Below are 19975 nucleotides of genomic sequence, written 5' to 3' on the forward strand. Positions count from 1 at the left end.
GAAAAGAAAACAGAGGGAAATGGTTTTATCCTTTAGGAACTTTGGGATGAAAATGATTTGTGTTGTTGAGGATTTTTGGGATGATGAGGTTAGGAAGCGCTCGGGTTATATCCAAAGTTTTACCGACTTATATTTTGATATATGAACTCACCATTATGTATTTAAAGGAAGCACCCACGGCATAGGCTCGCTTGTATTTAGATGCACGGGGATTTGTTGAGATGATGAGTTTAGCAAGTGTTTTAACTTGAGTAAAGTATATAGCCGGTTCTTAAACTTATGGCGCGATACCACTTAGATCCATAAACTTAGAAAATGCATATTTAGATATATGAACTCGTTTTAATATCTAAAATTATGAATCTGGATGGTACATTAAAACGAGTTCATGGATCTAGATGATACATTTAAAACAAGTTCATGGACCTAGATGGTACGTTAAAACAAGTTCATGTATCTAAACATACATTTTCTAAGTTCATAGACTTAAATGGTACCGTGTCACAAGTTTAAGGACCGATCATGTATTTTACTCTTTCAACTTCAACTTATGGGTCAAACCCAGTTTTGAATTTCAACGTTAAATTTAGCGGGTTTTTGTCGCTTTTATCACCCTTGTTTTACTTTGAAATCACTAAAATAGAAGTATGAAAGTCTTCAACTTTATATCACGTGTTTGGCTTATACTACGTATCTTACTTTCTAAGAACAATCACTTTACCTCAAAGACATTTTTGTGCAAGGCAACTCCCCATAGGGAGCCTATAAGTTTTCATCATCTCAATAGCACTTCTCTTTTCTTTTCTTAATGAAGGTTCTGGTTTCAAATGGAATACGAGTGCTCCATTAAACGATCCTATCTGTTAGGAACAAAACAAGTAAAATGTGACATACCACTCCCATCCGACAGCGATGTTGTCACTTTGTCACGTCTCAAAGCATGATAGGAAGACTACAAAACAAGTAAAATGTGACATACCACAGAAGCCATCTCGTGGAAACCATCTCCAACTGGCTTCAGCCTAATCAAATTAGCAAGAAACGCATATCAATTTTGTTTAACAAACCAGAAATTCCAGACACATTGCTTAATCCCAGAGATGGCCTGAAACCTGACGCCATGCCTACTTTATATTCCATGCCTACTTTACAGGAGTACAAGTCAGTAGCCCGTGTGGTCGACCAGAATAGGTCAGCCGGCCACGTTGTGCTACTTCCAGACATATTGCTTGCCCGTGTTAAATTTTCCATTGAATTCTGCAATGCAGCCAAATTGTAGTTCGAAACAGGACAAATTGTGGCACTTTCTTTCTGGAGTCTCCTTGTCTTTCAGGTCTGCCCCTGCATATCATACGAGAGAAGAACAAAATAGGTTTTTCTGGGCTGCTAAACACAGATGAAATAGCTCAGCATCGTCTGCCAAAAAGCTGAAGACACAAGCAGATCGACACATCTGTACTGCCTTTTTCACATGACAGGCACTCCAGGGCCATTGTACTCGACAAAAAGAGAATGTCTCGTTAGCCCTTGCTACACCCGGATCTAAAGTTCCTGGTAATATACAAGATCCCAGGACAGCAAAAACAGGTCTTATCAGTCCCTAAGACCATTGCCATTTGGCCAACTAGTAAGGAAGCACAAAAGGGTTGGGTTACTAGTATATGCAAATATTGAGGTACAGGCACTTTCTTTGCCTAGAGAAATTCCATGGGAATCTTGTGGAATTGAGACATCAGCACATGTTCTCTGCCTTGGAATAGCCTCCAGATTATCAGATTCCATCCCTCTTGTGCTCTTGCTGAAAAATTTCAACAAGGCTGAACAAGTAGATTTGGTAATACCTTTTGCTTCCATTGCAAATTTATGGACAGATCAAGCATCGGAAGACATTTCAGCTGCCGGAGTGACATTAATGCTCTGGGAGCGAACTCTGTCGATAATCTTTTGCCTACCAGTCAAATCCTCTTCGTAGCTAACGACCTGTGTATAATAGATGCAGCTTGCATGAGTTGGGCAGTGGTGGTGTAAACTGCCAAATAGGCAAGTGTTTGTTTTAAGAAATAATGTGCACCTGAGACTCTGTCTGAGTTTCACTGAAAGGGTAGTAGGTAGTGGCAGGAGTGGCAGCAGAGGTGGTGGCTAAATTCACACATTGAACTTTCGTGTCAGGGGTGCTGTGTAGCTTCTGTGGCCTGAATAAGAAAAACATGGCAGCAAGTGAATCACATTGAAAGTAACACAATGAAAACTATAAGTTTCTGCTGAATTCTGATAGTAACCACAAGTTATTTTATATGAGAAAAGGATAACACGCTGATATGTTCAAATTTGCATGTTGACATTGCAAGCTTTAGCAAGCAGATGTCAGGTGATTGAATAGATCAGCGTATACAGGATTGCAAAAGCTATTACAATTAGGGGTGATCTCTAGCTTGATATATAAAAAAGGAAGTTATATTAGCCAGAGAAGTTTATATTTGCAGAAAAATTCATTATCCCAGCAGTTATACGCTTTAAGGAAATATACAACAATCAGAAATCCCATTGTTTGCATATTAAACATGAAAAAAAGTGAACAATGACCAACTTACATGTTCAACCAGTGCCTTGAAATGCCAAAAGAGTGTGTATTTTCCTGATCCTTATCAAGAACAGAATCATCAGGTGCAAAAATCTAAATTAGAAGTTAAGGATCCTAGAAATGATGCCTTAAGTATGGAGAGTAAACAGCAAAGCAGAAGTAGTCAAGCACAAATATCAAACAAGTGCAGGATACACTCCTAGGTGGTTGTACGTCCTGAATCTGCAATGAAGAAACAATGTTAGGGCTATTTCACGCAGTCCTATAAACATGTGCATGCCCTTGTCTACTTGAAATAGTAATTTCCATGAATTATATACCTTGGATGATTGAACCAGCAGGTCCTCTATGGCATCTGCAACATCCGGAACAGGGGTATTGTCCTGGAGTTTCTCAGTTCTTTCTATATTTCCAGATGTATCATTAGCTTTGCCATACTGGGATAATCGCCTCCTTTTACTAACACCAGGGTCATTTGGTTCTTCATTAACAGAGGGATTACCTGCTAATATAACATTGATGAGTTTGTTGTGATAAAAGGAAATTATTTCTCATAACATGTAACAATAACAATTACCAGAGTTGCATTTTGAACTGCTGCTTGGTAATTGAGATTCAGTAAGCGACTCAGAGCAGTCAAATCTGGAAACTGTCTTTGCTGCCTGTGTGGGATATTGACTAACAGTGCACAGACCAGCATCTGTGTCCTGAGAAGTAGGTGGTTTTGGATGAAACTGATCAAAAGAGACAATTCTATCCTGCAAACACATTGTGCTATATTGTTAAGTGTTCATCAATCCCATGGTCAGAAAAGATCATCAACAAGACCACAGCACCCAACAAAAATAATTAATAAATAAATACATAAATATGTGCAATTGAATGAAAGATGAATACCTGTCTTACACACTCAAAGAGCCACTCTGCTGTTATCACTGGAATTCCCCTACTATAGTAAGCCTCATACTTCGGACCACTTGCAAATTTGCAGATAAGATGGGTCACTTTCTTTGTTGCTTTCTCTGTAAATTTACTTCCGAGGATAAAGCACAAATTCTTTAGCAGAAGTCTATCTTTCTCTTCATATTGTGATACACAGAAACGACAATCTTCAAATCCAGGGAACGGGATGCGACAGCGCAAAGGAGAGAAAATAGGATGGTTCCCCACATCTTGCAAGCAGCCCTCCTAAATAAACTTTTAAATTTGAGGATTTGAAGCTTACAGAAATTTGCAAATGAAAGTGTAGGACATCAATGAACCGCTTCTTGAAACAAATAGAAGAGTGAAGAAGTGACCATGGTCTCACAGGGATGTACCTCCAAACATGAGCGTATCCAATGAGTGGAAACAGCAGTTGAATGAGAGAAGTCGCAGAGCATGCCATCCTGTCCATGGCTTTCGATTATGAAATCCACAACTGTTGATTGTGCGACATCTACTACAGTGCCTCCGCCTTCTCTGATCCAGTCAACAACTTGAGCTCTCTGATCAAGATGAAAATGGCCATTCAATTAACAGAAAATAGAGCAAATGGATACGACACCTAAACAAATATGATTAAGCCTTTTTTTGTTCTGGCATAATTACCACATCTAGAAACCCTCAATTTAACAAAAAGTTGGAAGGATCAACATCTTTTTTCTCACAGGAAACAACTAATATTACTTAAACATCATATTACTGTTCACTTGATTGTAAGTTATCTTAAGTGGAGAAGGGAGGTAGCACAACTAAAGAAATGATATGAACAACAGAAGTTAATGGCATGTTAATGCCTTAGCATACCCGATCATGCGAAAATGAATTTGAGAAACAAAATGTTCTCCCTTTGAAAGTAGTTGATGATCTGCTATTCTGTAAATTTATTGCGGAAGAGTTTACTTGAAATTTGGGGTGGTACTCGCTAGTACTAGCCAATCCATTTTGTTGGCTTGATATTGCAGACTTGGTTGCTGTCCGTGCACTGTTCATGAATTCATGTTTGACCCGTGCTGATTTCCTTTCAGATGACAGTTTATCATGCAAGTCAATGGCCGTTGGAATATGAAAAATTCCACCTGAGTTTTTGGCTGCCTTTATTTCACGTGTGTCAACAGATTTTTCCATAACCACGCATGAAAATTCTGAGTTCAAAAGGTAGAAGAAGCACAGTAGCAAACCAAGTCAAGCAAGGAAAACATATGATTTAATGTGATCCATCTCAATAATATGGATACAACTAAACCTGGTGATTGTATAATATATACCTTTTGATAGTACCTCAGTAGCCACATGAGTTGGGGATACTTTGACCTCCTTTTTTGCTTTGTTGCAATCTTCTAACCATGTTGCTTTTACCACATTGATTACACCCCAAGCAGCCAGACGCCTCACCTCCTTTTTTTCTCTGCTAAGACATAAGTATCATTTGTTGCTATTTTATCCAGTTCACAATAAAACTGCCATATGCAGAAGTCATGGTGCAATGAACTTACTCCTCTGATGGTGCGCCTAGAACAATATGTGTGAGTCTCTCACTTAGCATAACATGCCGGGAGCCACCACCATTGCGTATCATCATAACTAATCTTGACAATTCTTTCTCCTCAAAACCCACCAGAGAAATTCTACAATTCGATAGATAAAGGTCATCATCTTCTGCCTCTGAGTCCTCAGCAACATGGCTATCAACCTGTATTTCATTTGTCTCTTGGAAACTAGGTGCATCAATATCAGTACTGCAGATCTTTGAAGCATCACCAAACAAAGCAGACACATAATGTGATGTTGATACTGAATCATCTATTGATGTTGTTGGAACAGGCTGAAAACTTGCAGTACTGATCTCTGGGTTGTGTTGCTCCTTAAGGGAACATTTTACGGCATTAAAATTAGTGGAATTCTGGCAAACAAGATATGTACTTTCATCAAGGTAAGCTGTTTTACAATGGAGAGAGAAAATCATGAAGTTAGTGTAACCTTACAAACTTTAGAACTTCTATAGGAGAAACAAACAAATAACAGCAGCAAAATCAATAATAGACCATGTAGGTAGACTGTTACCTTTTCGAGCAACAGATTGGTAAATCCATTTGGGATCTACTATGTGGATATTACCCCATTTTTGGGCCACAACATACTTGTCACCTCCAGGTTCGTAAAATGGCATGTTAAGAAAAGTTTTCTTAGTTTTTTTATCAGTAACATATTGGTAAATGCATTGCGATCTTACTGTGCCAAGAAGTACATGCCATCAACAGAATAGTAAAAATTAAGCCAATTCACATAATCTAGTGTTTCTATCTAAAAATTAAGTCAATTCTCATAATCTAGTATTAGTCAGTATCAGTGTGTCATCACTTTTCACTGTAAGATTGGATGCATCACATCACGGCATGGTCAACAGGAATTTAAACTAATATTTCTAGCCTCATATATGAATATGTTTGCATAGTTCCACAGTTCGATCTGGTCTATGATTTTGCTGTTCAGTGCTAAAGAAGATGTTTAATCATTTAATCATTAGATGTTTCAGCTGAATGTTTTTGGATGTGCCTGAAGCCATACAGATGGTATTTATCTTCTTGCAACAGTGCAATTCCATCCATGTGCTTGACTATTTCCATGCTCTATACCATGGGAAGAAAAATACAGGGTGGAGGATCCATATTGGCCAATAAAGTATATTATTTATTTTCATTAGAAGTCTAAACATAAAAATTAAAAGAGATGCAATGACTAGTTTGAAACTATGAGCAGACAAAATCTCAAATCAAGAAAATTATATGCAAAGTACCAAAGGATATATTTGCAACTAAATGAGTGCACCGCCGTGTAAGATTTGCTGAATACTGCCCGCCATTCTGCACTATTATTTTTGCCAACTCCCTCCGCTCATCTGATTAAACACAAGAAACTAAAGCATATGAATTGTTTAAGAAAAGTTGAACTCACTTCATCTCCAGCTAAAATAGAATTCAATTGCACCTACCTACATTCAGTTTGGTGATGCAAATATTCAACCCAGAAAAGGGAGGTATCCTGTAAGGTTCATGAGGTACAACACGATGTTCAATCCAGCATTGCTCTAACCAGCTCATGCTGACAATAGGCTTCTTCAGAGTATTCAAAGCCCACTACAGAAAACAAAAAATATTAAAGTATTTCCCAGTTTCTCTCCTAATCATGTGATGTGAACCGCAATAACTGTGAGGTGTCAAATTATAAAACAACTATGTTTACTCTGCCAAAATTAAAGAAGTTATCAGAAACCAATGATAGTAGGCAATCAGTCTTGCTAGTTCTACAGCATAAGAGCTCTTGATAAAATAATACTACCTCCATTACTTAAAATAAGGGATTTTGAGTTTTTGACTATGCATTTTTATAGCTAAAATCCCTTATATTGGGTCGGCGATAGTAGATAAGAAGCTACATAAATCTGAGTCAAAGGATCACAATCGGCCCTGTCTAGTTGAACCAAATGGCTTTGTTCAACCTGAAAGTGCCAGCCACAGTATGAGCAGTAAAATCAAAGGAACTTTTTAGTTAAGGTTTGCTACACAAATCCTAACTACCCAGAAAATGGTTTTCAGTTTTTCACTAGGTTGTGATGAGAGGGAGGGAGACCAGATGAAGATGGATTATGGCATAATTTGGCACTGCAGAGGTTTACAGCCCGCAGTTTTAATTAATAATCTGTAAATTAATAGTTGACAACCCACTTTATGAACTAACCAGATTTACCAGCATGACCAGCACAGCATCACCAAGTTGGCCCTCAGATCCACCTCATGTAATAAATGTAAGTGATGTATATAGAAGCAATTGATTATAAATGAAGAGTCCTTAGAGGAGTGTAGGTTTCCATTTTATGATATAAACTGGGATTACTTGCTGAAAGAGAAAAATAAAGGCAATAAACCAAGCTTCAGTTCAATGTGTTAGTCACTTAGTGTACTTGCTAGTTTAAGAACTTTAGAGGGTAACTAAATGAGGGATTATGAAGGAAAGCAATAGAGTTCAATAGTGCAGTGGGCGGCTGTGCATGGCACCAGATAACAACAAAAGCAATACCACAAAAGAGTAATACTTCTAATTTTGGGAGAACTAAACAGACACTATTGACAGCTAAACATTTGCCCAAAGAAAAGTGGAGGAATTCGTATGAACTGTACACATACCATGGCAATTTTCTATATTAACAACTACTTCTAAACACCAAAGGTTTCACTCCTAGTCCTACATAAGCTATGTAGAAGTCAAGTTACTACTGTAAAGTAAGCATATACAACTTGTCGCCCTACAGCAAGGTGAAATAGCAATTAGCAAATCATGCCCGTTACATGTTGAATTGTTGACTGCTTTGAGCATAACTTACTTTGTATTTGGCAGCCAATACATCCTTTGCAATTACAAAGTTTGCATCCATGTACCCTTTATTTTGCAAAATACCTCCCATAGCTGTCACTAATTGTTCAATCTTTGCCTGGAACAACAAGAAGAAACTATAGATAAATGTTCTGTACATTTGGAACTACGACAGTATGCAATAAGTTCTGATACATATACCTTCTCATCTTTTTCAAACCCTGAGCAAAGTATCTTAACCCCATCCATTGCAAGACAACAAGTATAACCTTGCTTAGGTAGGAAGTGATGTTCCTTTGCACAGGAAAGAATGCACTGTGGTCCTGTCAACGTTAAACATTGTCTTACATTCAATGCTAAATCAATAATCAATGTGGAAATAAGTGATGGTTACCTTAGAAAACTATATGTGCTACAGCACTTAGAAAATGTTATAGCTTGGTTGTATTAACAAGAAGCATGGTAGAAACGAGAAAAATGCATGAGATAAAATCTTTATGTTGCAAGAACATTTTGTGTAGATTGATTTTTTATATATCAGTCTCCAGTAACTCATAACTCTATGACAGAGAAACATACAAACATTAGCACTAGTGGAGCATTTAGCAACCAAGCTTGTGGAAAGACAAAGCAACATATCTGAACAAAATCCCAGATCCTCAATCTGAAAACTCCAAGCTACTCCTACTTAAATACAGTAATTTAGCCAACTTCACTACATTTTGAGGTGATAAGCTATTCTCGGAAATGCTATCCAGATTTAAGAAATGGTAGCCCTAAACTGAAAATTTTAGCTGGCCCAAAGCAAACTGCATCCTCTGACACTCATATGTGAAATGCTCTCAAACCCCTCAGCTATGGTCATTTGGTACTGCAATAATCTGAAGAACTAGCCTCTACTGCAACAGAAAAGAAACAAGGAAATAATTCCATTCCAAACCAACTAGTTTCAGTGCAATTGGCACGCTTAGCCAGGAAAACCTTTAGCTAATCTGTAAGAGTAATGGATGCACAAATTTGTAAACTCCAATCCACAAATTGCCCTATTTCCATTTTTCTAGGAATTGAAGCCAGTTAAATACAATTACACTGGGCTAATTCCATTACCAAGGAAAGTAGCAGTTGACAACCACTAGAGAAAATTAACAGCCCCGTCCACAAACAGCAGGGAAATCGGCGCATCTTACCAAGCAAATTGCAGCCTTTGGCTCTCAGATCCGCGAACCTCTCCTGCAGAAGCAAAAGCATGGAAGCAAACATTTACTAGGGTTTAGGGGGGGAACGAAGAGGCGCGCAGCCGCATCGCGCGGAGGTGGGGTGGGGGTGGGGTTGGCGAATGGGGAGGAGCTAGGTGCGCGTACGTGGGAGGAGGAGGAGATGACGTGGAAGTCGAGCGGCCCCGTCCGGCCGGGGTCGGCGCAGAGGAGGACCTCGGCGCCGTTAAGGCGGAGCGCGTCGTGCACGGCGTCGTACACCTCGGGGGCCACCAGGTTCCGCGACAGGAACACGCTCGCCCCCGCGAAGGTCGCGGGCCTCCGCCCGCCGCCGGACGCGGAGGGCGCCGCCACGGCGCCGGACGGGGCTGCGTGCGACGGCGTCATCGGCGAGCGGCTGCGGCGGAGGGAGGCGGGGGCGGAGGCGGAGGCGGGAAGACGCGGGGAAATTTTAGTTTTCGGAGCGCTTTCGCAAAAATGGCAAAATATTTTAGTTTTGGGAAGTATTTTAGTTAGCGTGCGTATAGAAAAAAGAAAAAATATGAGTTTGAGTAGTATTCACTACCAAACACGGCCTAGTCAGGTTTGAAACTGGATTTTTTTGCTGATATTGGCAAATGATCGTGAGGTTTCACAAGAGAAAAATGGGCCTACCAGATTGGTCTTAATATTTTGAATCTTTAAGTTTGTAAATTTATTTCAGAATTACTTCAGTTTTTTCACTCAGTTTTGATTTTAGGACAGTTAAGAACAGTTATAAAAGTCTGATTTTAAATTGCTTTTAGCTTCCAATAAAAACAACACAGTAAAAGCCCCTCTCTCACATACACACATTCATCACAAGAGAGTCACCGTGTCTTTTCACTCTGCGATAACAAATTTACCTGGTTTTCACTCTATGATAATAAAAAAAGCAACTTAAATGGTATAGCTCACTACTGACTTTGAAATGTATCATATTATTTAGAACAAGAGATATCTAAACCATTATAAGTGTAATCATATAACAACCGGCTATACTTGATATAACCAATTCATCGTGACAAGTATATACAACCAAATAGATTGGCCAGACAAACACGACATGTCAAGTGCGGACCTTATAGTGCGCCACGTTGTGTCGGTGTCTAAATATGACATGTGGCTATTAAAAGCCTATTATTAGTATGTTTGGTCTATAAGATTTAAAAATCGAGGTATAGAAAATGAAAAAATGGAATAGACTAGAAATATGCAAATATGCAGGAACAATAAAAAATAAGTAAAATAGAACAACACAAATAAAAAATAGGAGATTATGAAAAAAAAAAAGAGAACACGAGAAAAAACAAGTGGTCCGACTGGACCGCGATCATGCTTGGGCCGTATCGTTTCTCGACGGTTACTGTGCATTATTTGGCATAATTAGTGCCATGAAAACCAGCTTAAGATGAAACTGGCATAATTGGGCGCTGCGGTGGCTCATGATCAGTAGTTTCAAGTTTCAACTATATCCTTCAAAATGGCAAAAATTTTGTTATTTTAAAATACTTTTTGGTAAAATGGATCTAAACACTAGATAAGAAAATGATAATTTTGTATTTGGTATTTGGGAGTCTAGAGCAGCAAATTTTACCAAAAAGTGCATATGGACGCGGACCACCTCTCACTAATTATGCCAAAACTTGTAAAAATGACAACTTTTACATGCCTCTGAACACCAACTTATAAAAATGTAATACCAAAACTTTTGCCACCAAAACTTTTGCCATTTGCTATTCCAAATGCCTCTAAATAGGATCTATCTTTAAATTAATAGTTTAAGACATGTTTTTTTTCTGACCTAACCATATTACCAGCATTTTATCAATACAATTGATGCCAAGCTGACCCTCAGAACCATCTCATGTTACCAGCGCAATTGATGTATAGAAGAAATTGATTACGAATCCTTGGAGGTTTATCGGTTTACGTCTTCTTTTCTCCGGTTTTACAATAGGAACTTGCTGAAAGAGAAAAAAAAAACAAAGGCAAAAAACCAAGCTTTAGCTTAATATGTACGCCATCTGTCCCAGAAAAATAAATTTATGTGGATGAATTATGAGCATAAATTGTATATTGTCAGGGACGGATAGAGCAAGTGTAGTTCCTCGTTAAGAACTTTGAGTAATCGAAGGAGTGACAACGAAGGAAAACGATATAGTTAAATAGAGCAGAGGGTGTGCATGACAGCAGATAACAATAAAAGCAATATCACAATAAATAATGTTTTTTTTACTTTTGGGATAATAGGATAATCAAAACAACCAATCTGGACATCAGAGAACACTAAGCAAAAAGGAATGAATTTGTATGGCTGTGGTATAGCACAGCGAGTTTCTATACTAGTGTTAGATAAGATATATAGGGGTGTTTGTTCCGAAGGACTTTTTTTAAGTCTCTGTCACATCGAATGTTTGGATATTAATTAGAAGTATTAAATATAAACTATTAATAAATCTCACCCCATACTCGGACTATTTCGTGAGATGAATCTATTAAGCGTAATTAGTCCATGATTAGCGAATGTGATGCTACAGTAAACAATTGCTAACCATGAATTAATTAGGCTTAAACAATTTGTCTACTAAAATAGCATTTATTTATGCAATTAGTTTTTGTTATCGATCTATATTTAATACTTCTAATTAACGTCCAAACATCCGATGTGAAGGTACTTAAAAAAACTCTCTGGATTTAAAGAGCCACTTACTTTGTATATGGTAGTCAATACACCCATCCTAATTACAAAGTGAGCTTTTCATTCAATTGAGTGGCTGTTTGATCTAGGGATTTTTTTCGTGTCACATCGGATATTTAGACGTTAATTAAGAGTATTAAATATAGAACAGAACTAATTACATAAATAAAGACTATTTCATTAGATAAATTTTTTAAGAATTTTTGTTATTAATTTTATTTTAAAATATGTGTAGAAATATATTTCTATTTTTAAAAAATTACAAAACTAGCCTTCTCGCGCCTAACTAGAGGGCGCGGTAGGTGATGTGGCAGACAATAAGTGGGACACAAGAGATGGCTGTTGGGGGCGGGGGATTTTTTTAGGCCACCCCTTTAAAGCTCTTTGGTACGACATTTTATCGGCAGCAAGGAGTTTGCCTTGAAAAAAGACAGCATGGTAGTTTTGCAAGCGGTTCCTTTAAAAATTCTTGGTAGGACGTTTTATTAGGAGGAAGGTGTTGCATGTGAAACAAAGGTACCATGGTAATTTTATTTATAACCCTCCATGGTTAATAAAACGCCCCTACAAAGAGTGAAGTAGGCCGCCTGCAGAATTCTAATCCATCCCTAGCCGTCGTCTCCTGCGTACCATTCATCTTCTATCATGTTATCTACCGCACTCAGCGAAAAATATATTTCAGTAAATAATTTTTAAAATAAAATTAATAATAATTTTTTTTTCAATTTTAAGCGGGAGACATTTCTTTTGGCCCACGAGGAAAGATCGGACCTTTGGGTTTTTTCGCACGTACCAACCGCTCCCGCCCGCCTCGGATAGTGGAGTGGAGTGGAGATGGCAGCAACTTCCAAGTCCAAAACCAAGCCCGGCACCGCCGCCGCCGGCGGCCGTGGCCCGGCGGTCGGCATCGACCTCGGGACGACCTATTCATGCGTGGCCGTGCGGCGGCACAACCGCAGCGAGGTCATCACCAACGACCAGGGCAACCGCCTCACCCCCTCCTGCGTCGCCTTCACCGCCGTCGACCGGTTCGTCGGCGACGCCGCCGAGAACCAGGCCGCCCTCAACCCCTCCAACACCGTCTTCGGTGAGAAAACTGCTCTCCCTACTCTCCTCCCCTCCCCTCCTCCTTCACGCGCTTGATGACTTGGGGTTCGTCGTCTAATCTTGATTTTGCCGACGGGGTTATGGGAGGCGGTTTTGTGTTCTACTCTGCAAATTTTAGATTTTTAAACGAAATGTGGATCATCTGATTTCAAGAACTTGCAGGAAGGAATCCCTTCGTCGCGAAAATAACTTCCGCCTATTTCCTAACTCACACACATTACAGATCTTTAAACTTTTGCAAACTCCGGTGTACTTCAATTATTTCTGGAATGTGTTTGTTTCTCACTTTAATAACCCTAAATTATTTGTCTAGCCCACCGTATTAATTGCTTGAAAAGTAAAGTTACTCTGGGATTAAATCAAAAGGATAAAAATGAAGCTTTTATCAGACGAGGGAGAAGTATGTTTACGAAATATCGCCTATCCAACTTAAATAACTAGCAGAAATGAGGGGCACGATTAAATTTTTCTTCCTAACTAGCAGAAATATCGCCTTTTGGTATTACTGCTGTTCTTTTTTTACCTTTCTTTTACTCGACTACTTTACATGTTCTATGGGACTCTTTAGCTTCCCTGGACCGCCATCAAATTTCATGGGAGAAATAGATTAATTAGATTGTGGCTGTAAATCAATATTTTTACTGTTTTGCAGAAATGGTAGGAGCCTCAAGTCTCAACTAAAAAAAGATTGGGATTTGGGACTAGTCTATATTTATGGTTCACCCGATTGTTTTTTTCATTTGAAAGTCTCCCGATTGTTTACATGAGTCAAATTATCGCAGAAGTGAAGCGACTGATCGGCCGCCGTTTCAGTGATGAGTCTGTACAAGAAGATATCAAGCTGTGGCCTTTCAAGGTCGTGGCCGGCCGTGATGACCGGCCGGCGATCGTGGTGCAGCACGAGGGCAAGGTGAGGCAGTTTGTGCCCGAGGAGATCTCCGCCATGGTGCTCACCAAGCTCAGGGAGGCGGCCGAGGCCTACCTCGGCGAGGCGGTCAAGGACGCCGTCGTCACCGTCCCGGTCTACTTCAGCAACGCCCAGCGCCAGGCCACCCTCGACGCCGGCGCCATCGCCGGGCTCAACGTCATGCGCATCATCCACGAGCCCTCCGCCGCCGCCATCGCCTACGGCCTCGACAAGATGCCGAAGGCCAGCGGCAGCAATGCCGCAGGGGGCAGGATGGTGCTCATCTTCGATCTTGGCGGTGGCACCCTGGACGTCTCCCTCCTCAGCGTCGGCCCGGGCGTCGACACCTTCGAGGTGAAGGCCGCCGCCGGCGACACCCACCTCGGCGGCGCGGACTTCGACAACGAGATGGTGAAGCACTTCATCAAGGAGTTCGTGCGGAAGCACGGCGTGGTGGAAGGCGAGGTCATGCGCAACCAGAAAGCGCTCCGGCGGCTGAGGACCGCGTGCGAGAGGGCCAAGAGGATGCTGTCCTTCATGCCGCAGGCCGGCGTCGAGGTCGACTCGCTCCACGACGGCATCGACCTCTGCACCAAGATCAGCCGCTCCCAGTTCGAGGAGCTCAACAAGCACCTCTTCGTCAAGTGCGTCGACGCCGTCGCCAAGTGCCTGCGGGACGCCGGGATGGACAAGGACGCCGTAAACGACGTCCTGCTCGTCGGCGGCTCCTCCCGCATCCCCAGGGTGCAGAGCATGCTCCACGAGTTCTTCCAGGAGAAGAAGCTCCGCCAGAGCGTCAACCCCGACGAGGCCGTCGCGTACGGCGCCGCCATCCAGGCCGCCGCGCTCAGCGGCGGCGGCGAGGCCGACACCAAGAACGTGGTCCTCCGCGACATCAAGCCCCTCTCGCTGGGGATCGAGGTCAGGGATGATTTCACGATGAGCGTCGTGATCCCGAGGAACACCTTCATCCCGACGAAGAACGTGCAGCGCTACACCACGTTCCATGACAACCAGACCAAGGTGAGCATCAAGGTGTTCGAGGGCGAGGGCGCGAGCACCATGGACAACACCCTGCTCGGCAACTTCGTGCTGGCCGGAATCCCCCGGGCGCCCAGGGGGGTGCCCCGCATCGACGTGACGTTCGACATCGACACCAACGGCGTGCTGAACGTGTACGCGGAGGACATCGACACCGGGGAGAAGAACAGCATCACCATCACCAACCACAGCCGCGACGGCCTCAACAAGGAGGAAGTCGAGCGCATGTCGCAGGAGGCCAGGAGCTACAACAAGCGTAAGCGGGTCAGATCATTGTAAGTATTAAACTTAAAAAGATAAGTATTTCTTTTTAATACAGATTAATTTTAAGAAGAAAAGATGGTATTGTCCTGTGAATGTGATTGGGAGAGTAGATGGAGATAAAATGGAAAGAAATCTTGAATAAAAAGTGACTGAGATAAGTTCAATTGTGAATGCAGCTAGAAATTCTTATATTTGAAATAAGATTTAAGTGATATAAATGCTTGTATTTTAGATCGAGGGAGTAGTTAATTTTTATATACTGTCCTTGTTTTATTGGAGATTTCCAATGGATGCTTAAATGGGACTATTTTTTTTAGATAAACGGTATCGTATAAAAAATTGGAGGGATTGTATTACTAGTTCTACACTGGTTTCGGTTAAATTTTATGTTTGTATCTCTGCAGGATAACTTCTGGGAACATGGTGATCTTGGAGTGATGTCGTCAACGTCTATCTTCTTAGTAGTAATGCTTTAGCAGAAGCTACTTCTAAGGGCAGTCCCAACCTGAAACTATATGTAGTTTCTATAGCATTAAATACCATGCCAGCTCACAGAAAATACTGATGTGGCACATGAGTTAAAGAGAGAGAAGAGAAATAGTAGAAATCGTTTCCCATCTCAGAAACGACGTGCTCTCGTCGACCAAGGCTGATAGAAACGATATATTTTGCGTTGGGCCTTCCTCAATCGTTTCCTCGGCTCTTCCCCCAACCACGTCTGGATCCCATGCGTATATACGCCACTCCACCGACGCCGCCGCCACGCTCGTCCGCTCGTCTCCCCGCGCGCGCCAATTTTCTTCCCGCGCGCGCCAAGCTCCTTGCCCCACACCGCGCGCGCTGCTGCTAGCTGCTCCTACTGCTTTACAAAAACCAGTAGGATTGAAGGCTCTTGCTGTTGGCAATACTTCTGTGGCAACGAGCAAATATTTCAATCCCCTTCCGCCTCAACGTTGAAGATTAGGTATGCCTCCTGAGCCCTAGCCCCAATCTGATTTCCCCATGAATCTGACCCCAACCCAGTCTGTCATAGTATGAGTGGATTGCGGAGGCCAAAGGCAACTCGTGGATTTGCTGCTCAAGCTACCAGTGCTAATGCCCCTGCTCGTCAATCTCTTTTTGCTCGTAACCTTATTTTTGAAGCCACCAGAGATTCTCAGCTAGCTGCTGCAGGTGTCAGTGCTCCACTCTTTCATGGTTTGCCTCCTGGCTCAAGAGATAGGTATGGTCCTTCTTTAAAATCATCTCAGTAGATTTTTCTTTGAATCTTTAGATATGGTTTCTTGGAAAATTTTTGTACCAGACTATAGTACACAAGTAGATATGGTTCCTGGGGAAATTTTTGTGCCATACTGAAGTACACTAGTAGATATGGTTCCTCTGAAAATTTTAGTAGATAGTACAAGAGCATCCAATTTTTTGTACCATATCTTATTCTGTGTTGCCCTTTTTTGAATCAACAGTATGTATCCTCCTGGTGGGTTCACGAACTTTCTGCAGCACAATTCATTTTTGAATAATCAGGGTGCTAGCCAATTGCCAGAAAACTCTCATTTTGTTGGTGCTACAAGTACTGAACATGCAGTCTCACCAACTGAAAATATTTCAATGGATGCTAATGTTGTTGGTTTAGTGGAAAAAGAACCAATTGATATCGATGGTGATTAGACTCCCCAAGCTATTAGGTCTGAAATTCGATTGAACTGGACACATAAAGAAGATGAAAGATTGGTAAGATAGCTTCAAATTATTTTTAGAACACTAATATGATAATATGATGTAATGCATAATTGGTTATTTTGTTTCTTCCTATGATTGTTGTAGGCTAGTGCCTGGCTGCTTAATTCTATTACCCAGTTGATGGAAATGATAAGAAGTTAGATCAGTATTGGGGAGATGTCACTACAACTTATAACAGTACAACAGCTAGTAATAGAACAAGAAATCGTAACCAATTGAAGATTCGCTGGGACCGCATAAAGAAACCTGTTGCTGACTTTCATGGTTGCTGGACAAGGATGAACAAAGTATATGAAAGTAGAATGAGTGACGATCAAATAACTAATAATGCACTGGAATTATATGCTTCTGAACATAATGATAAGGCTTTTGTTCTGCAGCATGTGTGGAATGTATTGCGCCATGAAAGGAAGTGGTCTGCATATGTGAAAAGACTATCCAAGGAGGAGGGAAAAGAGAAGGAAAATAGTGAAAATCCATCGAGTGTTTTGAATATTGAACATGATTCATCGCAGCGTCCTATAGGTCATAAGAAAGCAAAGGATGAAAGGAATGGTAAAAGGAAGTCATCAGAAGGTATTTCTACGATAAATGAGAAGCTTGAAAAGTTTATTGAAGCAAGGCAGATGGCTACCATAGACCGTGAGAAGATGGCAGATTTGCAAGAAAGTTTGGCAAATAAGAAGTTAGAAACAGCCAAGCTTGCTCATAAAACAGCACGAGAGAAAACAAAGTGCAAAATGCTAGAGATGTACAAAGAATTGTCGTTTGCAAGTACCAGTCAATTAAGTGAAGAAGCCTTAGCTGAAAGAGAAAAGGCACTGGAGAGCATGCGGCTAAGTTTGTTTAACAAGAATGATTGAGGTATGTCTCTTTTCTTTTTTTGTTGCTTCAATAGTCTGAATGTTGCTAGTATGAACACTGCTTGCTGCTAGTGCGAAAACTACTCTTTCATCTAGTGTGAACACTATTTTTGCTGCCAGAAATTAATTAATTTGAACGCTGAGTAAGTCTCAACACAACCTGTAGTAGTCTAAGCACTCAACTGCAGCAGTAGTCTGAACACAGCCTGCATTAGTATGAACACTCAATTGCAGTAGTCTAAGCACCACACCGGTGTGTGTGTATGACAACCAAGTTGTTCTCTCTGCTCTCTGCATTCTTCCCTCTGCTCTCTACATTCTTCCCTTCTCATGATGTCGGATCCAAGTGATCTTGAATTGGATGGCAGCGATGAGAGTCAAGATTTGTACAATCTGGATGATTATCTCATGGAGGAAGACATACTTGAAAATGTTGCAGATCAAATCATGGTTGATGTACTTGAAGATTTGGATGCTTTATATGGTCAACAAAGAAGATTCATATCAAGGAGATATGTTTACAGGGCTCGTGAAGAATCCAAACAACGGTTAATTGATGACTACTTTTCAGAGAATCCAGTGTACAATGAAACAATATTTCGTCGAAGGTTTAGGATGAGGAGGCCTTTATTCCTACGCATAGTTGATGCCCTTGGTGAGTGGTCTTCTTTTTTCAATCGGCCTGGCTTAATGCCTATTCAAAAGTGCACAGCGGCTATTCGTCAACTATCAAATGGCAGCCCTGCAGATCAACTTGATGAGTATATAAAAATTGGAGAAAGTACGGCGGTAGAGTGCTTGAAGATGTTTGTTGAAGGTGTGGTTGAAGTATTTGGTGGTGAGTACTTACGGCGTCCCACAACAGAAGATGTAGAGCGCTTGATTCAACTTGGTGAACATCGTGTGTTTCCTGGCATGCTAGGGAGTATTGACTGCATGCACTGGCATTGGGAGAAATGTCTCTATGCATGGAAGGGGATGTATACTCGTGGTGACCATGGTGTTCCAACTATCATTCTAGAGGCAGTTGCTTCACATGATCGTTGGATATGGCATGCCTTCTTTGGTGTCGCTGGGTCCAACAATGATATTAACGTTCTTAATCAATCTAATTTGTTCACCGAGCAACTAAGAGGAGAAGCTCCTAAGGTGCAATATAGTGTAAATGGAAGGGAATATAGCCAAGGATACTACCTAGCAGATGGTATATACCCTGAGTGGCCTGTTTTTGTTAAGTCGATACGCAAACCACAATCTGATAAACATAAGTTGTTTGCACAACACCAAGAAGGGGCAAGAAAGGATGTTGAATGTGCATTTGGAATATTGCAATCTCGCTTTAGCATTTTACGTCGACCAGCGCGTCTTTATGAACAAGGTGATCTCCAAAATGTGATGCTTGCATGTATCATCCTTCACAATATGATAATTGAGGATGAGAAGGGTATGGAAGAGATTCCTATCAACTTGAATGAGGAAGCAAGCACATCAACTGTACAGCCAGCTACAATCACGCATGGAGCTATCCCTGAGATAGCACAAGTACTAGAAAGAAACGCTATAATTCATGATCGTTTTGCTTATAAGCAACTTCAGTTAGACTTGATTGAACATATTTGGAATAAGTTTGGGAATTCCAATTAGGTACTAAAATTATTTTCTCAAATAATTTGTTGTGCATTATTTCATTATAGTTTATACAGAAAATTGTTTGTTTAGTTCATGAAAAAATAATATAATTGTTCAACTCTTTTCATTATAGATGACTGCTTCTGGAGTTCTGTATGGCACTTGGGAGGTGAATTGCATCACTGAAGTACAAGCACTGTGATAGATGAATGGATGATTACTATCTCTCTCTCTATATATATATGCATTCTCATTACCCAGCGAGAGAGAAAATGGATGATGGAAACCTGTTATTTATATTTATATTTTGTAATGCCTATGAATATGGCTTATTTTGTTACCTGGTACTTATGATTTTCCTATTACTATGAATATGTTTGCTATAATTTATGGTGTTTGCTGGCAGGACCGTATGTGTGTGCTGCATATTGCTGTCTGAGTGATAGCCTGATAGGTGCAGGCCACATATTGTATACATGCAATCTGCACAGCTAATCCTGTTATTTGTTTGGCTTGTATTAAATTGTCCTCCATATGGAAACTGCTATAGAAGTTGTG

The 19975-nt window shown here is 40.8% G+C and overlaps 3 protein-coding genes across 6 annotated transcripts; 2 read left to right on the plus strand and 1 right to left on the minus strand.

The window, feature by feature from the left end:
* Positions 1 to 880: 880 nt before the first annotated feature.
* On the minus strand, positions 881 to 9534 carry LOC102703253 (DNA topoisomerase 2-binding protein 1-A). Of its 3 annotated transcripts, XM_040528986.1 has the most exons (18): positions 9295 to 9534; positions 9121 to 9163; positions 8135 to 8256; positions 7944 to 8051; positions 6555 to 6699; positions 6370 to 6461; positions 5627 to 5720; positions 5059 to 5500; positions 4831 to 4970; positions 4370 to 4707; positions 3901 to 4068; positions 3479 to 3769; positions 3159 to 3339; positions 2902 to 3086; positions 2777 to 2803; positions 2592 to 2674; positions 2072 to 2192; positions 881 to 1980 (listed from the first exon to the last, which is right to left on the minus strand). In XM_040528986.1, the coding sequence occupies exons 1-18, from the start codon at positions 9532 to 9534 to the stop codon at positions 1873 to 1875; spliced, it is 2928 nt and encodes a 975-aa protein (XP_040384920.1). In that variant the 3' UTR covers positions 881 to 1872. The 3 variants fall into 3 exon arrangements, with proteins under 3 accessions (XP_040384920.1, XP_015697582.2, XP_040384919.1); XM_015842096.2 differs by lacking the exon at positions 9295 to 9534 and having other exon boundaries at positions 885 to 1980; positions 2902 to 3083; positions 9121 to 9157; XM_040528985.1 differs by lacking the exons at positions 9121 to 9163; positions 9295 to 9534 and having other exon boundaries at positions 1330 to 1341; positions 1842 to 1980; positions 8135 to 8288.
* A 3166-nt stretch (positions 9535 to 12700) lies between these two features.
* Positions 12701 to 15968, plus strand: LOC102703529 (heat shock cognate 70 kDa protein-like). Its single transcript, XM_015842097.2, has 3 exons — positions 12701 to 12953; positions 13756 to 15196; positions 15590 to 15968. Exons 1-3 carry the CDS (start codon positions 12701 to 12703, stop codon positions 15621 to 15623), a joined length of 1728 nt encoding a protein of 575 aa, XP_015697583.2. The 3' UTR covers positions 15624 to 15968.
* A 357-nt stretch (positions 15969 to 16325) lies between these two features.
* On the plus strand, positions 16326 to 19975 carry LOC107305318. 2 transcript variants are annotated; one of them, XR_001551442.2, is made up of 4 exons: positions 16326 to 16407; positions 16649 to 16916; positions 17010 to 17789; positions 19551 to 19975. XR_001551442.2 is itself a non-coding variant. In XM_015842513.2 (2 exons), exon 1 carries the CDS (start codon positions 18404 to 18406, stop codon positions 19430 to 19432), a length of 1029 nt encoding a protein of 342 aa, XP_015697999.2. In that variant the 5' UTR covers positions 18359 to 18403; the 3' UTR covers positions 19551 to 19975. The 2 variants fall into 2 exon arrangements, 1 of the variants encoding a protein (XP_015697999.2); XM_015842513.2 differs by lacking the exons at positions 16326 to 16407; positions 16649 to 16916; positions 17010 to 17789 and adding an exon at positions 18359 to 19432.

Source organism: Oryza brachyantha, chromosome 11 (genome assembly GCF_000231095.2).
Source record: "Oryza brachyantha chromosome 11, ObraRS2, whole genome shotgun sequence".
In the NCBI taxonomy this organism is placed as follows: domain Eukaryota; kingdom Viridiplantae; phylum Streptophyta; class Magnoliopsida; order Poales; family Poaceae; genus Oryza; species Oryza brachyantha.

Excerpts from the sequence above, each read along its gene's own strand:
- LOC107305318 (XM_015842513.2), top strand. The coding sequence starts at position 18,404 with ATGAGGAGGCCTTTATTCCTACGCATAGTTGATGCCCTTGGTGAGTGG.
- LOC102703253 (XM_040528986.1), bottom strand. The coding sequence starts at position 9,534 with ATGACGCCGTCGCACGCAGCCCCGTCCGGCGCCGTGGCGGCGCCCTCC. Across the intron at positions 3,340-3,478 it reads TCTTTGAGTGTGTAAGACAG|GATAGAATTGTCTCTTTTGA; the intron begins GTATTCATCTTT and ends ATGTGTTTGCAG. Across the intron at positions 3,087-3,158 it reads CAGTTCAAAATGCAACTCTG|CAGGTAATCCCTCTGTTAAT; the intron begins GTAATTGTTATT and ends ATGTTATATTAG.
- LOC102703529 (XM_015842097.2), top strand. The coding sequence starts at position 12,701 with ATGGCAGCAACTTCCAAGTCCAAAACCAAGCCCGGCACCGCCGCCGCC. Across the intron at positions 12,954-13,755 it reads CCCCTCCAACACCGTCTTCG|AAGTGAAGCGACTGATCGGC; the intron begins GTGAGAAAACTG and ends AAATTATCGCAG. Across the intron at positions 15,197-15,589 it reads CGTAAGCGGGTCAGATCATT|GATAACTTCTGGGAACATGG; the intron begins GTAAGTATTAAA and ends GTATCTCTGCAG.